The following is a 22,619-nucleotide window of genomic DNA, read 5'->3' as shown; positions in this document are numbered from 1 at the left end:
GGCATTCAATTTCAAAACTCGACAAGGGACATTAAAACATTTCTGAAACAAACTTAACAGCCAGAAAACCTCTGGAGACCGACAGGAATTCTTGATTGACAAGATTTGACATGGAAACACCTGTTAAGGACCTGTTTGTATATTTCACACTCAGCTATAGTCTCTCGATATCTGTTTGAAAACTAGTTTCTGGAAAAAATATAATAAGGCTAACATCAGTCAACATTAGATGACTTTTACTTTACTAATAAATGAGGAATAAAGATGTGTCATAATTTCACAATCCCTCCGGATTGCGAAATACAAATTTCACATATATAAATGTAAGTTTCACAACATGAACCCTCCGATTCCCACGGCAGCTTATCGAGCACAGCCCGCCTTGGACCCGTCTACTTGGACTCATTCTCCAGCCTGGCGGGCGGCATGGAGCAGAGGGTGGGTACAGGCTGGGAGAGGGAACACCTGCCATCTGTCACCATTTCTCTCCTGGCCTGCCACGAAAACTCAGGAACAACTCGTACGTGGAAGGCCTTGGGGAACGGCACCCCTCTTCTGCGGGAATGGAACTCTCCCGTGGGAAATACATTCCTGGACCGTGTTCCCCAACCTACAGGATCTCAACAGCATCTGTGGTGAAGAAGCTCTGACTTCCTTAGAGAAGCCACCAACTTCCGCCTCTTGCATTTAGATGGGTGGGGCCGCTTCCTGCGGCACAGTAGAGTTGGGGGGGGGGTGCTGAAAATTAACTGGAATAATAGAATAAAAGGCCACAGACAAAACAGCAACTTTGCCTTGGGCCGGGTCTCTGATGTTTGACCAGCTTTGCTCTACAGAGTGTGGTTTCAGCGCTCCTTACTGGGAAGACCGGCCCCCCTTGGTCACCTGCCACCCTTGGACACCTGCCACACTCCTTAGGGTCGTGGGCTCGGCCTAAAGAATCAGAACACCTGGAGGCCCAGGGACATGCATTTTAACAAGCTCCCTAGGGGCCAAGGAATATGCATTTTAATAAGTTCCTCAGGTGAATGTGACATACAGGAACGTGGAGAAGCTCTGCCGTATGTGAAAACAGAATGAAGGGGACATTCATGAATTTGCATTTTCTGAAAGAGAATAAGGAAGAAGCAAGAACGAACAGCCTGTCGAGGCCCCGGACTTGTGCTTTGGGGACTCGTGCCCAGCGAGAATGCTACCGACCACCATGCATTGCCGGCCGAGCATCGACGGCCTTCACCCGTCACCATGCAAAAGCCAACTGTTAGCGTTTCTGATTCATCGTGGGAGAGGATTTTTCTGTTAAGTCAAAAGACAGCTCACCTTCAAGGCCATCGGTGACGCGGACAAAATGAAAGCAAGAGCGAAACTCTTAAGCACACGACCCGACCCCTCCCCGCATTTAGTTTTAAAAAAGAGGATGAAAACTGAAAATAGAAATAAAGTCCGCACAGATATTCTTCCATTCCGCCGGGACTGGCCCTTAAACAGAATTCTCTGTGAGTTTAGCATGAAAAGGCTAGAAGTCTAAAAATGCGTCGCTGGTGCATCTAACAACGCAGAACGGAGGAGCTGCTGGGGCAACAGCGCCACCGGAATGTCCTCGTCGGCACCGGCACCGTCACCGAGGCGGTGCCGGGCACGGCAGAGGGCACTTCCTGCGTGAGTGACCACGTGGCCCCCATCTGCAGCAGCCGCCTCCTCCCGTGGCTGAAGCGACACTGGGCTGGACCCAGGCGGGGCGGGCCCAGCCTCGGCCGCTCCAGGTCTCCTGCCTGCTAGGTGGGGGACAGCACCCCACCAGCAGGCTCCGGGGACAAGGGTGCCAGGCAGATGGACTTATCACCTTAAAGGTGAAAACGCATTTTAAAACAGGACTTGGCTATGTAAGTTTGAAACTGCTGGAAGGAGTGAGTAAAGCAAAAACGCTCTCAGGACAGTTCGTGGAGTGGGGACGCGCGCGACCTGCCGTCACGGCCACAGTAGGAACCGCCCTGATGCTGAGCGGGCTCCGTCCGCGCGACGACGTTTTCTTCTCTCTAGTGCAGCCCCCGGGCACAGGCTGCGCAGAGCACAGGCACACGGGCTCTCCCGGAGACCCCGAATCCACAGCCGAGGCCTTCGGAGCGTCGCCGGAACTGGGGTCCCCCTCAAAGGGCACTTTCCGGCTAAAGAACCAGGTCGCATGTTTAATTCGAATGGACAGAGATTAGAAAATCACGGGTTTTCTATTAGATAAAGTGACTTTAAATCTCGTCTCTTAGAGAAAATGCAGACTTGGGGAATTCTCGATCTGAGCTGAATCCCCTGAACGCAAGACACTGTCCTTCTCCACCACGGGTGCAAAGCCGGGGACACGGCGCACGGCACAGCCGGTGCTCAGAGCGCGTGCGTGCAAGCCCGGGTTCTGGGGCCGGCCGGGAGGCTCTGGCGGGGGGGACCTCTCACTCCGGGGCTGCACCGCCCCCCGGCCCTCGGTCCCCAGGTAAAGACCGGTGTGTGGCCTGCGCGTCAATTAGCACAAGAGATGCATTTGGCTTTTTAGACAAACACCCATGAGATTAGTGGCAACACCGCTGGTTATCAGCTGTCACACGACACCATTAGGGACACACTGCAAGGCTGGCCAGCCGTCTCACCCAGGCGCAGGGGCCCCCCGTCTCCAGGTCCGGCTGCGACTGGCAGAGAAATCGGGAAGAGAAAACGACAGAAAAGAGCATTGCCGAGAAAGAGTTAAAAACACGACAAAAACACGACAAAAACAGAAAACAGGTGACCATTGCCGAGAAAGAGTTAAAAACACGACAAAAACAGAAAACAGGTGATGCCGGAAACGCTGACGAATTTCATTTCTGGCCTGACTTCTAGGATCTGCGCCTTTGCAAGAGGAAACACAGTAGAGTGGGAGCTGCCGTGAGATCCCGCAGCATTAAATAAAACTTCCATGGCAACTGTTGCTACGGTTCCTAGACTCCAAAGCAGCTTGAGAAAGTTTCTTTCCTCCTCTACGAAACACACTCTGTTTATGTCAGGCAAAAGGTGAACTACTGCATCGCTCTCGAGTCTTCAGAAAGAAAGAGGAAAAACTTCTGATACCCACGGTCTAGATTTTCTGAGAATACACGGGAAGAAAGTAAAATTTCCCCCGTTTCTTGAGGACTGTACCATCACTCACGTGAATGATGGAGGCCTGTGTTTCCAGAAAGGCGAGAAATAAAAAGTATTAACCTTTCTCGGAACTCCACAAACTAGAAATTTCAGAATATTAAAAACAGCACAAACGGGCCCTTCACAGGAGACTCCTCTCGGCTGGGCTGCCGGGTCCCCTCGCCCTGCCCACCGATTGGAGCTTCGGGCCCCTGAGGGGGTGGGGACCAATGTTGTCACAAAGAACAGTGGCCCCCAGCAGCCCTCTGAGCAGCTCTGGATTTGTCTGCACCTACAGCAACGAGGTTGGACTCTCACGTCCAGGGTCCAGGTCCTTGAGGTCTGCGAACTGTACGGCTGTTCTTCAGGTCAAGGCCATCCCGGGAGAGACCAGGGCAGCAGCAAACCGCGGGGCTGACCCCGAAACCCCCCACCGCGGACTCCCTCTTCCTCCCCGAGCTCTTATTTGGCATCCCAGCCGTGGAACCCTCTGTAACATTTAATATTTGAAAACCAATGTGCTCCATATCTTGGCAAAGAACGGTGTCCAGCGAAGAAATTTAACTCATTTCCGGTTAAAACCATTGAAAATAAAATGAATGCTATAAGCCCATGACCACTCACTAACAGTGCAACAGCTCTGAAGTCTCTGGGGTCAGAAAGCCCTCTGAGAATCTTAAGAAAGTGACGAATTCTTTTCCCGGAGAAACGCAAGTGTAAACTCTTGCATACGATTTGGGGAGGATCATAGATCTGAAAACGGTGTTTTGATAGAGAGATGTGGGTTCTGTCCCCAATTTCTATCCTATTCTCTCGGCCCCGTAATAACCAGGTTTTGCTCTCATCACGCCCCCTGAACGATCCCTGGTCAGCCACGGTGCGAAGGCCACTGGTCCGTCCGTCCTTAGCCCTACGCTCCCTTGCTCACTCCCCTCCTCCTGGGAATGGTACCCCCTTCGCTCGGTGCTCAACCCTCTCCCGAGCCTGCACCACGGCCGAGATTCCTGTGCCTCGTCCGCTGATGCTCAAACTGAGTTTCCGGCTCACGTTGTGGTCACACAAACCCTACTGCTCCTCGTGGGACTCTGAGAGGAGGTGACGACTGTGGGGCTAAGGAGCAAGTGTCAAATAGCGAGGAGTCTCTCTAACTGACTTCGCATTTGAGCTGGAACTTTCTGGCAAAATCTCTGTGGTACAAGGGTGTGACGACAGTGTCCCCACAGCACGACTGATCGCCTTCACAGTTGGTTGTTATAACGGCCAAGTTAAGCGCACATTTAGTGCCTACCCGAGAAGTCTAGGAGTGGTTATGATTGAATCATTATGATGATTAAAAACGAGCCTGCCACTCTACATGGTCCTTAAGGAAAACGTGGTGGCTGCATCGAGAACTGATGATCACCAGCAGCGAGATGCGGTTTTAGCCCCATGGTAGACTGGCATGCTCAGGTGAATTTACTGGCCTGAAAACACACTTTCTCTACTTCCCAAAGCACGCAATTTTTTCACGTATAATTATGAAATTAAAGAAAAACATGTATTTGTGTTTCTTGGCCATTCAGCCGACAGTGATGTAGCGTTGTCACCAAGTCGAAGCAAGGAACATTTATTTCCTGAAGGTGGGCAGACAAGGGCCTGGTGGGTCTGATCTGTTCCAACTGGCCACCAGGTAGCCAAGTGCAGCTCTCGAAACATCCCCGAATAATAACTACTTTAAGTTACTTCACCCGAGGTTCTAATTAGATAGGTGCCCGTGTATGCAAACAAGCTATGATCGACAGACGGTGCCTTCACACTCCCCCTCACCCCACCAGCACCCCGAGACAACTTGATGTGGCAGTTAGTGACGTGGACAAATACGTAAAACCACCAAGACCCCCACTCAGGAGAGACAGGCGGGGGCGCCCACCCCCGTGCACGATCTTGCCACGTCAGCGAGCAGCTGTCCCACCGTCTGACGGGGTCTTAAACAAGCACCGGGGAGATGCCGACCACAAGCCTCACGGGACAATGGGGAAGGCGTGTGGGAGCAGGGACGCCGGGCGGCCAGCTCCCGCCGGGCGCCGGCCCTCGCGGACTCGGTCGCCAGGGTACTGACCCTCAGACTTCCACGGCTGCCCACGGAAGCGCGCTCATCTTCATCAGAGGCCTAGTGAGAGAGAATGAAAGAAGCATGAAGTGACACGGGACACATGCAAAGAAGCCGATGCCCAGCTCCCGGCGGGACGCGGCTGACCCAAGCCCGTGGCGGTGGGCCGGTCGGGGCGTCCGAAAGTCCCGGAGGCCCCAGCCGAGGACCCGCCGCCGCGGGCTGCTCGCGCCTCCGTTTACGGAGGGCTGTCCCCGGAAAACGCGGCTTTAACGTCGTTGAAATGCTGTGATTTACTTCGCTGGCCGCCTGCAGATACGCAGCCTCCACGCACGTGACTCTGCGAAGTATTCACAGATGCCCGATGAAAACAAGCGCTGAAACGGTCAGGAATCTATCGATATTCAGAAACTTCTCAAACGCTCTCCCCTCACCAAAGTTAGGGCAAAAGGCTAAAAGCTGACTTCGTCTTTATTTAGGTAATCGCACCCATTTCAGTTACTGCCTTTAATAAACGCCGTTCAGACACAGACAGCTGAATGGGTGTGTGTGCAGCGCCCCCAGACCTCCAGCGCCACGCATGCAAACCAGCCCCAGCCCGCGCGGGGCAGCGGTACTGACCGACGTGTTTCTCCGGGGTCCGCGCGAGTACCGCTCACTGTCTTCCTACCAAAGCGAAAGAGGAAACAGCAGGACAAGGTTAGAGACGCGGGAGAAGCCTCAGGTGGTCAACGGTGTCACGACACCCCGTTCCTGGCACTAATGTCGAATACTTTCTCTGCCTCTGCTTAAAGGCTCCGATTAGACTGCTGGGGAGACACGTTTTCTCCCACGGGGGTAGGGGGCGTTCAAGCACACAGATAACTGGCGTTTGTCATTCTGGCTTTAAAAACGAGTGTGTTGGGGGAGAAGCTGAGTCTTCGTTTTTTTTTCTAACCTCTACGGTCTGGTCTGTTTACATCCGATTTTTTTTCTTACCCTCTTCTCTGCAGAAATCGGAAGATAAATCAGCTTGATGACAGAGCCAGGAGGGACGTCGCCCTGTCCGCTGCGTTCTGGGGGTACACGGGTGCGCTCACTGGGGCATCTCTGGGGGCACACGGGTGCGCTCACTGGGGCGTCTCTGAGGGTGAGGTGCACCACGTCATCGGCTCCTCACACAGTTTCTCAGTGGCACGGAAAACGCGCCTTTTAACTGTCTTAAGACTTGATAAACGTGCATTTGCCTGTGCCACACAAGCCTACAGTGCGGCTCACACCGAGTAAAGGCTGAAGGTGATCGCTGTTTAGATGGAGGATGTGCTGCTTCCAGAACAATCACTTTTACATCGTACGCAGGGAGCAAAGATGCTAGGGGGTAAATTCACATGTCCTTAGATTATTTCCCGTATGAGGGGCATTTAACAGGACATTCCCATACTGGCCGGGTTTTCAAGTGCTAATGGCATGTGATGCTGTCCGGGAGGTAGGTGACAATGTGACAAGGATGGGAGGAGGTGGAGCACTCAGGTGACAAGGGCAGGCAGAGGCTGAGCGCACCCAGGTGCATGAGTTAATGAGACGGGGAGGGAAGCCACGTTCTGGTGGGACCGTGGACAGTGAGCAGGATGCTCCCCCGTCTAGAGCCCCCCGCCATGGGTCACCGTCTCTTCCCGGGAGGGTCATAAGGATGGTGTGTCATCGGGGGCGAGCCAGCTCTCAGGTGACTTAGGAAGACAGAGGAGCTGTTGCAGGAAACGCTGAGCAGGTAACAGAATTCCCTCACCAAAGAACGTGGTTTCAGCGGGCACGGTGAATGGTGTGGCTGGGGCGGGGGGCGGGGACCCAACGGCAAAGGTGGATAAAGGTCGGAATGAGGGTGACCGGCCAGCCGCCTGCAATTGTGAATGAGGGAAATGCAGTCTAATGGGACCTCTGGGCTCCAAGCAGATCCTGACAAGACAGGCTGGTAACAGGAAGTTCTCACGCTGGGGACACAGGCCCGGCCTGACTGTCCCTAGTGGACAGCCCCGTGCCCCAGGAGGTCAGAGACCTCCACAAACTGCCGGCCTGGAGACTACAGCAGTCAGCGGCCACTGAGCAGACCCGGCCCGACGCCCGGCCAGGGCCACTAGGAGCGGGCGTCAGACGGGATGCGGACGGCCAGGCCAGGAGCGGAAGTCCCCGGAAGGAACCTCTCGGGATTCAATTACGGTGAAAACAGGAATCTGCCTATGTCATTAAGCTGTGTATGAATCAAATTATAAACCATGTAAGTTTCTTAAAATCGTATTCGAGGCCTACCATCCATCGCTCGATGTCACCCCATTTTGTATCCAGCCCGTAATATTTCTAGAGACAGAAGGGAAAGAAAATGAGGCAAGAAGTGAGACGGTAGGTGCACAAGGAACTGTCCCGACGTGCGTTTCCGAGGTGCTGCCCAAGCCACACGGTGCGGGTGACACGCCAAGACAAAGCAGGAGCAACGTTCCGGGCTCTGCAGAGGCAGCGCCACCAAGCAGACCCTCCTGGGGACAGACCCTCCCCGGCAAGCCCAGGCAGCGGGGGACAAGGCGCGCCCGGAGGGGTAGCCCCCGCGGAGACCAGGAAGTTCACTGAGCCCAGCGGCGTCTGCAGCCCCGGGAGCAGGCGCCGTGGGGACAGACGGGGGCCGGAAGCTGTTCCAGCGTCTCTACGAAAGGAACCGAGGACCTAGAAGAGCGGGGAGCAGCCGCGATCGCCCCCGGGCTTCTGGTGCCCTCGCTCCCGCTCCCCGCTATCCACGCTAAATTCAGGTCCGGGAGACTTGGCTGACTCTGGAGTCTGCACAGCCCCTGTCCTACAGGAGAGGCCCCTGCCAGGGACAACATTATGCTTGCGTGTTACGTTCTGCATTTGCTTTGGCTCACGCCTCCACGTTTCCACCTGGCTCGTCTAGGTCACAACGGTCCCATTCGGAATTAGGAAAGCAGATTCCCAGTGGCTATGACCTGTCGCTAAATGGGAATTACCAAGCCAGGTGGGAACCAGGCGTAGCTCAAATAACTAACGGAGTTTTTACTTCGCTCTTCACTTTCCCAAGGAGCAACCAACCAAACCTCCCCATTCCCTAACACAGACGGGATCCTCCTCCTTAGACAGCAAAACCTCATCATCGGAGGGAAAACCTTAGATGCTAGAAGGACAAGGCGAGTTTTGAAACCGCTTTACCATGAGCGAAAGCATGCTGCTGCCATGCTTGGCGTGGTCTCCGTTGAATTTGAAGGGTGCCCAGATTTAAAATCTATGCTCTCTGATGGCCTCGCCCCTTCCTCTGAGGGATGATGATGGATGTGAGCGGAAGAAAAAAGGTTGGAAGGGAGAATTTAACAAGGCTTTGAAAACGCAACCAATGCAGCACTGTGGTATCGAAAGTATATGAGCCAAATCTTTTTCTGTAAGTTACTTTCCTTAGAATATAAATGGAGAAGGGAAATAAATACTTCCCGGTCCTGTTTTAATATCAATTGGAGTGAAATGCAACAGCTTAAAGCTATTTTGCATTCAATTGATGCTATCCCCGCCCTCACTGTCAAATACCAGATATGCAAAATTTGATGCCATCAACTCTCCTTTAACTCATCACACACAAAAAAATTTAATTCCAAAAGAAGCCTCTATTATCGGTTTTTGTATTTCCACGTTCTCCTTTTTGCCAATTGTATACTCATGCCGAGTGTCACACACTGCCTCTTCCGTGATACAAATAAGAACCAGTATTCAAAAATCTTCCGTCTGGTTCACGGGGGGCCTTAGCTGCTGCAACCCTAGCTACATTTCCACGTCACTCCGTGGAGGGAGATCATCCTAACAAACAGTAAGTGCAGATAACTAGCGGTTCTGAGGTTAGCTCGCAGGCGGGCACAGCAAACTCCAGAAAGCACACAATATTTCAAATGTAAACTACTAGGATTAGCCGGTGAGCCATGCGGGGGAAAGCGAGAGCCAGACTAATGCAAAAGGTGCTTGACTTTCAGAAATAACTTTGATTCAGTAGATGAGAACTCATCAAGCAAAACCACCAAACGGGCTGGGAGAGAAGGCTTGCCGCCTCCCATTCCTTGTCACAAATCTCAGTGACAAAGAAAGGCTTCCGGGACCTGGGACCCATCTTTAACAGGAAGATGTGTATCTGCTTTTTCCCTGAGGACGAGTTTTACTTTGTATACAAATTACCATTCTGACAAAGTTCCAACCGTGTGTCCTTGGTAAGTTACTAAAAATAACAGTGCCGTAGCAAGAAATGAATGAATCAAAGTGGAAATGGCCAGAGAGAGTCTCTTATCTGACGATTATATCCTGCTCTGCCAGTCACGGAGAGGGTTCCTAGCTTTGCCAGCCTTGCCTTTCACCTGTCAAATCCTCGCGGAGGCTCTGTAAGGCCGACCTGGCTCTAGCTTCGACGTGCATTTCAATACTTGGCTCCTACAAAAATTAAGAAAGTACTAAGAAATTCCGGCGCCTCCTTAACTGAGTTCTTTTTTTAAAATTAAATTTACTGGGGTGACACTGGTTAATAAGATAGGTCTCAAAGTGTGCGATTCAGTAATACATCGTCTGTAAGTTGCATTGTGTATTAACTGATTTCTTTATACTTTTCAGGATAGTAGTTATGCAGATGCAGGGGGTGGGAAGGGAAGGTAGTTTAGGACTGTAGCTAATGAAGGCGTTCAGGGAGAGAATTTTAAATTTACTGGTAGTGTGTTTAAAGGGCCTGCATGGTCTAACCTCTGAAATTAAGTTAACTTGTTTTGATGGTCTTAGCTGCTCTGAAAACAAACAAACAAACAAACAAACAAACAAACAAACCATAGTTGTGGTTTCTATCGAGAAACTAAATAAATTACAACAAAATTTTAAATTCTTTTTCTTGAAACTATATAAATGTATAAAAAGAAACTATGACAGAAACTATGGCTTGAGTTTGTCACGAGTAACAAACTCAAGCCATTTCCGGGCGAGAGGCACTGTGCGCATCTTATAAACTCTCAGAGATCCGCTCACTCTGCTGCATCAGAGTCACTGAGCGTTGTCCTCCTCATTTTCTGTGTCTGGCCTGCTCAGTATGTGGATTTCTGAACCTCAACTGCTTCTACAAAACGCTAGGAAACAGAGAAGCACGTTAGCACCCTGAATGGTAGGGAGGGAGGGCAGGTTTATTTTAAGTTATTGGATTTTACTGTTCTGTCATCGTTTTTTTTTTAATAGCATGTAATAATCTCTTAATGTGCGCTAATTTGCTTTGGTATTTTTTAAGTTTTCCAACCAAATTATACGGAGAAATCATCTTTCCTTTCAACATCTGATTTTGAAAGGTTTCCAAAATTTTGAAACATGATTTCATTTTGTCTTCGAATTTGTTTTTTTTTTCTCAAAGAAACAATTTTCTAATTTCTTGAGAAAAACGGAGATAAAAGCATTCGGAATACAGAAGTGTGTCTGAGGGACAGTGGCTTCAGGTGGAGGTTGAACTGGGGACTGAAATCAGCGTTTACGTTCACATCGATTCGCAGACACGACCACAGAAGCGGCAGGAAGGACGTCTACGTCTTTTCAGTGACAGGCGTTATTTCTGAAAGGTGACCAGGCGCTTGCGAGGAAAAGAATAGTCCATGCAAATAAGGAAACGAAGAAGGAAGAGCCTACCTTTTGAACCTGATAGATCTGCAGAGAAGGACAGAAGGAAAAGAAATAGAACATCCAATTAAAGAAGCAGAGACAGGAGGGAGGAAGGTTCTGCACGTACCTGGACAGGAGCGAACGCCGCACTGAACGACAGGCTGCGAACCGGCGAACTACGAATGGAGAAACTTTTAAAACCTCGTCGAAAGCATCAGTCGTCGTGCCCCTTATCTGCCATTGTCTCCTAGCTCCCTGGGAGCGGCACGGGCTCAGCGCCCGCGTCTCTGCGGGGATCCTGCTGCCACGCGAAGGCAGAAACTGTATGACCTGTCACCATACATGGGGGAAAGTAGTTCATCTTCGATTCAGAATTTCTTCTCACACTGACAAAAAGTGTAACAGAAAAGAACAGAAACTTAATTGGAAAGTCGGCTTCACACACAGTGAAGAAAGACGCTTTCGCGCTCCGTCTCCTGCAGAGACAAACCCAGGAGCGTTCCAGCCGAACGGCGTGGTCACGAGAACGTGACTGAAACGCATTTTTAAAGAGCTTGTGACACATCAGTTTGCCTCGGAGAGGTCCCCGACGTTTGCAGGAATCGGGAGGTGAGGCTGAGACGGCCGCCTCGTTCATCTGCTCACTCGTTCATTCACTTGTCTAAGCACTTGCTGAGTCAGGCGCTGTTCCAGGCACGGCCAGCGCCGTCACATCGGGAACGTGGCGTCCCTGGTCTGGCCCGGTGGGCGCGGGTGCACGTACTCGACACCGCGGCTGCGTGTGCCCTGATCGTCCCGCCACCTGGCTTGGCATTCGTCCCATCAGCGTAGGGTCTCGGACGAAGTAAAACGTTCGTTTGAATTTCCCAAAGAATTCCTACCCTTCTCCCTGGATGGATCCGTACAACCCGTTTAAACGGCCCATGAAGCACACAGTCGGTTCTCGCCATCTGCGCCGGTGACAAGAAGCGTGGGCTGCCAGGGATTAGCTGGCAGCGTGCCCACGGGCCCCGTCGTCAGGGTCTGAGGGGCTGGGGGACGAGGCGCCCTCCTCAGACACCGCCCTGTTCCCCTGTCCTCTCTGGGTACTCTCCGTGTCCCCTTGCAGGGCCCCAGGCACGAGTGTGGCTTCAACCACAACCCACCTGTGAAAACCCCCGAACGGTGTCACCAGCTTCCTGGTCGCTTGAGCCCCCAGGGACGGTCACTGCTCATCCCAGGCGCTGTCCACCCTCGGTGGGCCTGACCTCCTCAGAAACCCCGGCCCTGCTCGGAAGCAGCCGAGGGGAGGTGGGCGGCTCGCCCCCAGAGGAGGTGCAGGCCCGTTTCTCAACCTTCACACCTAAGTATCAGGCTTCCTAGGTCAACGCTGGGCGTCCAAAGCACACTCCTTTCCGCTTTGTGCTCAGTGAAAACGCCAGTGCCCCCCGCTACCGGACTGCAGGCCCTCGAGCCGGGCAGTGTAGCCGGTTCCAGCAGGGCCAGCGATGCGGGGCCCGGCGGAGGCCGAGTGCGCTGTCTGAGCACCCCCCGTCCTGGAGCCCGGCCCCCAAACCCGAGGCTTCGGCCACGGCAGCCTGTCTCACTCCTGCCTCCGGATGCAGACACAGACGCTCGCGCACACGGGCGCACACGGGCACATGCACACGGGCGCACACGCGCACACACTCCCCCACCCTCCGACTCGGGTCAAAGAGCAGCCTGTCTCACTCCTGCCTCCGGATGCAGACACGGGTGCACACGGGCGCATGCATACGGGCACATACACACGGGCGTACACGCACACACACGCACACACGCGCACACGCGCACACACTCCCCCGGCCCCCGACTCGGGTCAAACAGCAGGTGGATGAGCAGCTGCTGCTTCCGCCTTCTCTCAGCTGCTCTGAGTCCGGCTGACAAAACTGCCTCCTTTGTGTCGATCCTGCGCCTCGAGCTTAGCCCCCAGGGGAAAAACCTGTTTTTCAAGGTTGGCTTCCACCTGTGAACTCAGGTGGATGAGCAGCTGCTGCTTCTGCCTTCTCTCTGAGTCCGGCTGACAAAAGTGCCTCTTTTGTGTCGATCCCGCGCCTCGAGCTTAGCCCGCAGGGGAGAAACCTGTTTTTCAAGGTTGGCTTCCGCCTGCGAAACGGCTGGGGTCATCCGGGGTCATCCGGCTCCTTCCATTCCCGGTCCTCTGCTGCCGAGAGCCGGGCACGCTCCCCGCCCGCCGCTGTCCCGGGCGGACATCCGGACCTCGCCCCTGTTTCTTCGTGTTCACCGTTGTGTACACATTTGGTTTTGAGGTAGAGGTGTACGAGGCAGACCACAAGTTCTGCAGCTTTTCAGATCTAGGTTTAAATCTCGGCTCGGCCCTGTCCTCAGGTGTGGGTAAGGCTGTGTGTCGCTCTGAGGTCTGACCTTCCCACCTGTAATAACACTGGGAAACCCCACTCCCAGACTGTAAGTGACAGTACCCAGGCCCAGCGCTGCCACAGGTCAGAGGCTCCAGGATGTCCCTGCCATGCTCTCTGCCCCACCCCGGTCCCCTTGGACCAGTAATAAAGGACACTTCTGTTTGATTTAAAACCTTTCGAACCCCCTTTTTGAAGAAGCAGACAAAAACTTTAAATACACCGTTCTCATGTTTCAAAGACCCGAAGTAAATGACAGCGAACCTGTCATCTGTGTAAGTCAGCACTGCTCCTGGGCTCACCGGGTCACTATAAACCCGAGGACAAGCCAGGGCCTCCACCTCCACCTGTCACCCCCGCTCCCTGTGCTGCCACCTCCCCGTGATGTCACCTCCCCTGTCACCTCCCATCACCTCCCACGACAGCTGCTGGCTCTTCTGGCTTTTCCACCTGCTGCACTAACCAGTTCGGCCCTCAGCTTCCTCCTGAGCACACACCGGGTTGTCACCGCACACCTGGATCACTCGTGGCCCCTGAGGCGTGTGCCCCGGCAGACGAATGATGCACACAGGACAGATTAAGAAGGTGCTTCCTCACGGCGAAGCCATGCTCTGCTCTGTCCTCCCCCAATGCTGACCCACGGGTGGTGGCGAATGGTCTGCGTGTGACAACAGTCCCTGCAACCTGAATCACGGCAAGACCTTTGACCCCGGTGAACCACTTCAGTGACTTTACAATGAAAGCGAAGCATACCATTAAAATAAAGAATTTCAAAATTCTAACGTCATCGACTAACCAAACGACATTTGTGTGTACGACCGTGAAAGGCGATGGTGGCGTTTGTGACCGGATTTCCCAGGTTTTCGTCAGATTTTCTACGCAAAGCCTCCGATCCGCAGCAGGCGCCACACACCCGAGGGCGGGCCACGCTGAGCAGGGCCACGCTGAGCAGGAGCTGGGCCCTGCAGACTCTCAGCCAGGGGCTCAGTGACACCACCTGCTGCCCTGCAGCCTGAATGGGCTACCTCCTCGGGGCCCTTGGTCCCCGTAGGCTCAGCGGGGCTGCCGCGAGGGACGGAGAGACGCCCCGAGGTCTCATCCCGGTGTCCGACCCCCATATTACACGACCGAACTGCGATGGCCAAGACGTACAGGTTCCCATCATCGGGCAGCAGCTGTCCTTGTGCTGCTGGGCATACTGTAACTGACACGCAGGCCGACGCCCACGCCGTGGGTTCCAGCGAGACAGACGAAGACCCCCGACTGAGGGAGAAACGGGGCTCACTGCTTAGAGGAGGCTGTTCAAACAGGTGGTTCTGTGGCCTCGTCCCTCGCAACCTTTATTTTCTAAATCAAGAACTTTTGCCAAAGAACTCTGCAATTACCAGCTTACATCATCAAGCGTGTATTTAAGTCCATTCTGTCCATAATTAAGGACAGAATATGTTTTACCTAAACATATAATTTGGAACGTAAATATACAGGCACGTATTACGTCATTTATTTTGTCTTGACTTTGTAGAGACTTTACACGTGTATTCTCGGTGAAAGTAACTTTCTCTTAAAGGAGGGAAGTTATAAGCCGTCACTAACACCATTGTGAAACCCTAGGGCAGGCCCTCGTAGGGCAGGCCCCCACTGCCATCTTTCCCGAGTCTGCTGGTTCAGCTCCCGCAGAGCTAAGGGGACAGCCACCGGCCACTGGAGATTACAAACGGGAGGAGGGGAGTTTCGGTGCTGAAACTCAATCAGCTGTGGCGAAACCTGGCAGAGAGACAAAAATTTGAGAAAACTCTTCTAACAACTCTTTCGAGACCCGAATATTAAAACACTTGGGGACGGCTGAGGACCAGGGGAAGCTGATTAGAACCGGCTGCTCATCGCTGAGGGCGGGGGGCTCCTGGTGCTGGAGAATGAGGCAGCTGCCTCCCCAGATGGTCATGCACCCTGAGAAACAGGGCCACCACCCCTGTGTGAGCACCCTAAAGCCCCCTGCGTGAGCACCCTAACGCCCCCTGCGTGAGCACCCTAACGCCCCCTGCGTGAGCACCCTAATGCTCCACGGCCATTCTGGCTTCTAAAGCGAGGGGAGGGGTCTTGCAGTGCCCTGTTCACAGTGGGCTTGCAAGTACCTACTGAATGGTCAGAAATATTCAAAACAGACACTGACGCCAGGCAGACTGGAAAAACAACTTATCACTTAAAATATCTATTATTAATAATGAGTTTAGGCTAAAAGAACTATTCTCTTAGGTGGCCTTCGAGAACAGTGATTTATACCGGAGTCTGATTGTGCAGAAGCTGCTTTCTGTCTGGATGGCTCTTAAAGCGCAGGTGACATTGTCTCGGATAGGCACAGGACAAAGGTCTACAAAACAAGATCTGTCCCTTCCCTCCACGTCCTAGCCTAAATACTTGTCCTTGCATTTGAAAATGCTCCTTTGAATGATCTTCAATATTCACTCCTGTCGGGTTCGTACCCCAAGTTTACGGACGGGTATTGATGAGGTTCCAGTCCGCGCCCTTGACCAAGATGATTGGTGGTGGGTGGAGATGCTTCCTGTTACTCATCAGGCCTCAGGAAGTTTCGAAGCCCAAATTCTCAACATGAACATTTTTCAATGATAAATGCAATTCTAGGGGGAAAGGCGCCGAGAAAATGCTAAACCCGCGCTTCTTCCAGGAAACGAAGAGAGAAAAAGTACAAAAAGTACAAAAAGTAGCACCTTAACTCTGGAGGCAAAATGTCACAGAACCCAGCGCTCGCTGACACTGTGTCTGTGCCTCCCACAGTGAGGGGGACCGGGGACCTGCTTCCCAATGCTTGCTTCGTCTCTGTTCACATGGAAAAACACAGGACAAGTCACACCGAAAGTGCCGTCACCTCCCAGCGACTGTGGGAGTGGCGTGTGGCATACCAGGAGCCGTGCCCGCCCACCCGGCCCCACAGCCACGGCGGCCACCTCGTGGCCCTGCCCCCTCGTCACTGGGACGGTGGTATGACTGCCCCGGCTTGGGTTTCTGGTGATCTTCAAATCATGAGGAGGGGTTCCTCCCCCCAAGTCCCCCTCCCCAGGTTTGCACATTTCCACAGGGAGTGGCCAACCCTGCAGGCAGAGAATGCCTGTGAGTGACCGGGCTGGTGGCTGGGCCCTCGCCCTACAGGGAAGGTGACGGGAAGAATGGGGTACAGTCCGCAACGGTTTAAAGAGAAACTGGAAATCCAGATTTTTGTCTGAACTCTCACAAGTGTTAAAACACTGGCCCAGCTTTTCCACGGTGGCTCCGTGACCCAAACACAACCACACAGCCAGCCCCGGGGGAGGCGGCTGGCGGCCTCTCCAGCCAAGTGAGTTCAAATCTTCTGAACGAGAAAAGCCTTCGGTGGGGCCTGGTGTGGATGCCCTCGCTGGGTGCGGCCCACAGGAGACCTGGGTCCCGTGGAGAGGGACTCATTCGCCAGACGTCAAGGTCACGGAAAAACCCACAGCTCTAACTGCCACTTAAAGCTGTTTCTGAGACACGCCTCCCGCTCAAGATTACGAAAATAAGCAGCGAGCACCCTTAACAGGTGTGTAAACACAGCACCCCGCCTCCCAGGGGCCAGGCGCCCCGGCCACGTCAACCAGGGCGCTGATTCATGTGTGGGTTCCGGGCTTCGTGAAGCCTGTTAAAAGGCATAAAAACTGCAGGGGAAACGCTTTTACACCCAACGGTTTGGTTCGTTAAAAAAAATAATCCTCTGTTCACCGTTCTAATTCGGAGAGGGAGAATCTAGCTCAGCAGTCAGACGCCGAAGTTCGGGGCCAGGGGCTGGGAACACCGGCGCGGGGCTGGCCTCGTGCGGGAGGCGCGTCTCCCGACCCCACAGGTCGGGAGTCTGGGACAGGCACGTCTGGCACGCGCCCTCCCTGGCTTGACCTTGAACGAAGGTCAGAGACACAAGCGGGGGCAACGCCAAGCCGACACCGCGCCTGGAACGGACACCGGGACGCCCGCCTCACCTCCTTCTGCTGCCGCTCCAGCTCCTTCATCCTGATGTCGCGGGCCTCGGCACGGGCCGCGCGCTTCGCCGCCAGCCTGGCCTCCGCCTGGAACAGACCGGAGATGTCATTAGCAGATGGACCGGCGGCTCCTGTCGAGCGCGGGGCTGACAGGATGCTGCTCACAGCAAACCTCGCTCCGAGCTTCGTGACGACATGGGGACGCACCGCATCGCAGAGGTGCAGGGGTCGTCAGGCGTGGCAGCGGCAGTGGTGACGGGGTTGACGACCCCTGCCGTTCCCGGGGCCTCCCCTGAACGCCAGTGGCCCTGCCCGAGGGCTTCGTGTGCACTGAGCCACGTGCACTATCACCCCGCAGTCTACACGGGGGAGCGAAGGCACAGAGGGCAATGACTTGCCCGAGGTCACACAGCCCGCAGGCGGCAGGGCCGGGCAGGGCTGCAGGTCACTGCTCAGCCCCTCCCGTTCCAGGGCAGGGAGCAGAGGCCGCGACCGGCTCCCAGATGCGTCCGAGGGCACGGGGCGGGCACCCTGCTGCCCTCGGCCGCCTTTGACACCTGCCGGGGCAGAAGTCCACCTCTTCCCAAAGTGAGGACCAGAGGGCATGAGTCCAGCTGTCAGAACTGCCACGTGAAAAAAAACCTGCCTCCATGTAACTGTCCAGTCGTCACTGCTCAGCCCCATTTTGCTCAAGAGCATTTAAAACGGGCCAGACGACGCTGTCAGACCCGCCCTGGATGCCATTTCCCGTTTCCCGAGCCACACGCTCGTTCACGAGTCCAGCTGATACAACGGCGGGCGGGGTGAGGAGCAAGGGGTGTCAGGTCCCAGGTGTTCCTTCCACTTAACACTTTTGGGGCTACACCAGTTCTGCAGACACATTTTCAGACGTCTCACTGTTCCCTAGATAACCCTAAAATGGGACCATCAGAGACGCCAGCAGGCGGTGAGGTGGCTGAGTCCCTGGCTGTGCTGCGTCTCCCCGACAGCTGGGCGCCCCACACTGCAGGCTCATGACAGGACAGTGGGTCCTGGTGTCAGGGACGTCCACCTCCCCCACCCCATACTTGCATTAAATTACAAATTAACCTTCTTTCTAAGTTCTAACCTAAGTTGAAAACTGATCACCATCACCTGTCAGAGGCTGGGGGCCGGGTCTGCATAGGGGGTTTATTCTATAATTTGGCGCCTTCATCAACCCAAGGCCACGTCCTTTGAATCAGGGGGTGTCAAAAGTCACACCTGCACCAGAACTTTGATTTCTTGTGGCCATTTTCCATTTGTAAACCGTGTTACATTGTGTGAGGGGCAAAGCAGGAGAGGAGGGGACGGTCCCTCAGACTGACATCGGTGACGCCAACCAGCCAGGAAGAGGCCGGGCTTCAGGCCCAGGGCCGCCGCCTCCCCAGACAGCCTGCTGGCTCAGTCTACACCGGCGCAGACCAGGCGGCCGCACCCATCAGCCCATCAGCTGGCGGGGAGGAAGCTGGAGGGTGATGGGAAGAGGGGAGGGCGGGCATGGGGGAGGAGGAGGGAGTGAGGAGTGAGAATATGAGGAAGAGAAAAGGGGCCGCCAGTGGGGCATGGGAGGGAGGGGTCGCCACTGGGGGATACTACATGGCAAAGGCAAATGCACAAATGCTGAAGGCCCTTCATCAGCTGACTCCCATTAACCAAATGACAGCTCACTGGGTGGGCCCGACCTAATCAGATGAGTCCTTTAAGACCGAGTCTAGGAACCCTCCTGCTGGCCTGTGAGGGGGCCGCATGACCAGGCACACAGCCAGCCTCTCGGAGCCGAGCGCAGGCCCGGCTGATAGCCAGCCGGCACACGGGGCCTGCGTCCTGCCGCAGTGAGGAGGTGAGCTCTGCCCAGCGCCATGTGAGCTCGGGAGGGGGTCCCAGGTCTAGAAAGCGTGCAGAGCCCCGACGCCTTGCCTGCAGCCCTGAGGCCGAGCAGAGGACCTGTCTCGCTTGTGTCCAGACTCCTGACCCACGGAAACTCGGAGATGACAGACGCGTGTCGTCTTGAGCTGCTGGATTCGTTATGCAGCAGAGACAGGGAACCGATACGGGGAGGGGAGGCCGACAAGACGCCTGCCTGCCCCTGCGGGTGTCTCTGCGACCTGAGGAGACGCTGAGCACCTGCCCCCCCATCCTTCCGGCCCGCCTGCCCAGCCCCCACCCACTCTGCTCTAGCTCAGCCTGGGACTGGGGCAAAGTTCTCACTGGGTGGGCCCGACCTAATCAGATGAGTCCTTTAAGACCGAGTCTAGGAACCCTCCTGCTGGCCTGTGAGGGGGCCGCATGACCAGGCACACAGCCAGCCTCTCGGAGCCGAGCGCAGGCCCGGCTGATAGCCAGCCGGCACACGGGGCCTGAGTCCTGCCGCAGTGAGGAGGTGAGCTCTGCCCAGCACCATGTGAGCTCGGGAGGGGGTCCCAGGTCTAGAAAGCGGGCAGAGCCCCGACGCCTTGCCTGCAGCCCTGAGGCCGAGCAGAGGACCGGTCTGACCCACGGAAACTCAGAGATGACAGACGCGTGTCGTCTTAAGCTGCTGGATTCGTTATGCAGCAGAGACAGGTGACCGATACGGGGAGGGGAGGCTGAGAAGACACCTGCCTGCCCGTGCGGGTGTCTCTGCGACCTGAGGGGACTCTGAGCACCCGCCCCCCCATCCTTCCGGCCCGCCTGCCCAGCCCCCACCCACTCTGCTCTAGCTCAGCCTGGGACTGGGGCAAAGTTCTCTGAAGAAATGACCTATGTGAGCATGTGGTCACTGCCGCCTGAGGGGCCTCCCACCGGACAGGCAGGCCTGCAAAATAATGTCCCATCAGACCCCAGCCACCCAGGAAAAGGCTCCTGTCATGCCTCCCCCCTCTGGTCCTCATGTCCAGCCCAAAATGTCCATCCTGTCCCTGAGGCCACCCCCTGATTTGAAAGACATGGGCTTTGGTTGATTAAGGAACCACGTGAGCAAAACCAAGTTATAGAATAAAGCCTGAGCCAGCCATGCTTGAAGACAGATCAACTAGTCCATCTTCCCCTCAGATTAGAAGTTAGAAAGGAGATAAGTTTGTCATTCAGTACAACTCGATACCCTGTGACTCGCCGCCCCATGGGGCTCCTGCATCTCGGGATTCACATGCAACTGGTACGGGAAGCGAAGCACTCACGATACGGGAGATGGTGACGACCACGCTTCTGGGCCTCCGGCTAAGTAAAGACGGACACGGCAGTCAGCATTTAACCCGGCACGGAGCCCGCGCACAGCCAGCTTCGTGAGCATTAGCCTGTCACCAGCCTGAGACGTCTGCACAGCAAAACGACAGTTTTGACAAAATGACTCGCCCTAAAACACTGCCTTTGCCCAAAACACAGAACAGCCCGACACAGAGCATGAGAGATGAAAATCACTCACGTGACTGTTACAAACTCACCAGGGGAGATACTTGATATAACTGACTCGTTAAATGAACAAAAAATACAACACAGCGGTGGCCCGCCACGGTGACACGCAAACGTGAAGTCGTCCCCTCCCACACGTCGCATGAGGCCCGACCGTTCTGGGGCCCGGCGGGCCAGCACTGCCATGGTGCAGGGCAAATCCATCACTACCCGACACTTCTGCAAACCGTGAACTCTCACGCTTCAGGTCACAGCCACGTCGGAGCGTTTAAGAGTTTCCAAGCGCTCGCTTCTATGTAGCTCACGGGCACTGCACTCACTGGCCGCCACCAGGCCAGGCCACCGCCCGGCCACCCTCACCCTTATCACAGCACTGCCCGAGGTAGCCAGGAAAGAACTTGAACGTCCAGTTTGGGTCCCCGTGTCAAGGGTTGCAGATGAAGCACTTGGTGACCATGAACAATGCCAAGTGCCACGGTGGGGGCTGCTCGGAGAATTCTGGGTGTTGGGAAGACTTCCTGGGGGACATGAACCCTATGCCAAACTCCGACGAGCAAAGAGCAGAAAACCCGGGCTCGGGACGGTGCGACAAGGGCACGTGGCAGGTGGGACGTCCCAAGGGCCCAGGGTAGAGGCCCAGCCCTCGGCTCCACCTGGAACTTCACCGTGGAGGAACGCAGGACCAAGGTCGGCTTCTGATTCAGACATGGCTCCAGCTGAGACGTGGGGAACAGGGGCAGGCAGCAGAGGGTGCAGGAAGTGGGGGGAGGCTACCCCCAGCCCCCGTGTGGACGGGAGTAGGCGGGGCTGCCAGTCCTGCAAAGGGGTGAGGCCCCTGCAGGAGGCATCAGGAGTCCGAGGCCCCGAGGAGGCCTGCACTGTCCAGGAGCCAGAAGGCCTTGGAGAAGTGCCCCCAAGGCAGCCTCCACCCAGATGCTTGCAGTGCCAGGATGCAGTGCCAGGATGCTCGCTGGAACCTGAATACACCCACACGGTGGCCCCACCTTGAAGGCCCGGGGTGGGGGCAGCTGCAGTTGGGGGGTGTGCCTGCATGATAGCCACCCCCTAGCCCCAGTCTCAAGGGAGATGACCACAGTGGGGGCGGGGGTGGGGAGGAAAGCAGGTGGACTTAGGGAATTTAGGATACAAAGTATACACTACCTGGGCTCCAAAAAAAAAAAAAAAGTTTAGAAACAAACCCTCCCACGCCCCAACCAGCTGTTAGAGGTCTACAGCTCCTTCCCACTCGAGTTCAGGGACACTCTACTGATGACAGCACCAAGCTCCTTCTCGGTGACCTCGGGCTCTCGTCAGGCAGCAGCTCCTATCCAAGAGCCTGTGGGAATGGCCTCCAGAGGTCTCGGTGGCTTTGCCCCCGTCCTACGGGCTCCGCCAGGGAGGGGGGCTGCAAGCCATTGGCTCCCCCGACCTCCGAGAAAAGCAGAGAGCTGGGCCCCAAATCCTCCCTTCTCTGCCCAACGTCACCTTTGTTGAGATACATCCTAAAATATTTAAGAATGAAATAAGTTGGCTCCGATTTGCCTTAAAATAACCTGGGGGGTGGGCGGGGAGTGGGCGGTGCCTCTGGTGAGCTGACAGCGGTTGGGGCTGAAGGTGGGCCACGGGGCTCTTTAAACCCAGGGCTGTCACAGCATCCTCCCCCAGCAACAGGGGCATGGCTGGGGACCCGTCAGCGGCACAGGATGGGAGGCCCCACCCAGACCCGCTGAGTCAGAGCCCTGGGAGGCAAAGCCTGCAGCCACCTGGGCCTCACATGCCCGACCGCCCCGGGAGGCCGCAGGCACGGCTCAAGTGTGGGGACCTCTGCTTTCTGTCACCCCATCTGCCTTTGGGTTGTTTGACAGTTTTCACAATAAACAGCAAGGAAGGAGGGGGGGAGGGGCGAGGGGGGAGGAAGGAAATGAGGGCGCCCCAAACCGA

At 55.1% G+C, this 22,619-nt stretch overlaps 1 protein-coding gene across 12 annotated transcripts in view; it reads right to left on the bottom strand.

The window, feature by feature from the left end:
• The window catches only part of LRRFIP1 (LRR binding FLII interacting protein 1), a 74,004-nt gene that overhangs the window by 41,908 nt on the left and 9,477 nt on the right, over positions 1–22,619 (bottom strand). For 5 of the 12 annotated variants that reach the window (XM_025045443.1, XM_025045438.1, XM_015587846.2 and 2 more), the window contains exons 2-6: positions 17,271–17,357; positions 10,898–10,915; positions 7,517–7,564; positions 5,855–5,899; positions 5,243–5,293 (exon numbers count right to left, since the gene is read on the bottom strand). In XM_025045443.1, the coding sequence (XP_024901211.1) occupies positions 5,243–5,293; positions 5,855–5,899; positions 7,517–7,564; positions 10,898–10,915; positions 17,271–17,357 (249 nt within the window). Of the gene's footprint in view, positions 1–5,242; positions 5,294–5,854; positions 5,900–7,516; positions 7,565–8,422; positions 8,453–10,897; positions 10,916–17,270; positions 17,358–22,619 lie in introns of those variants that run through there. The other 7 variants (XM_025045439.1, XM_006909898.3, XM_006909897.3 and 4 more) reach the window with 3 other exon arrangements.

The sequence above is a fragment of the Pteropus alecto genome, unplaced genomic scaffold, assembly GCF_000325575.1.
Source record: "Pteropus alecto unplaced genomic scaffold, ASM32557v1 scaffold143, whole genome shotgun sequence".
Classification (NCBI taxonomy): Eukaryota; Metazoa; Chordata; class Mammalia; order Chiroptera; family Pteropodidae; genus Pteropus; species Pteropus alecto.
Note: the sequence above shows the minus strand (reverse complement) of the source record. Positions and strands in the feature narration are given on the sequence as shown.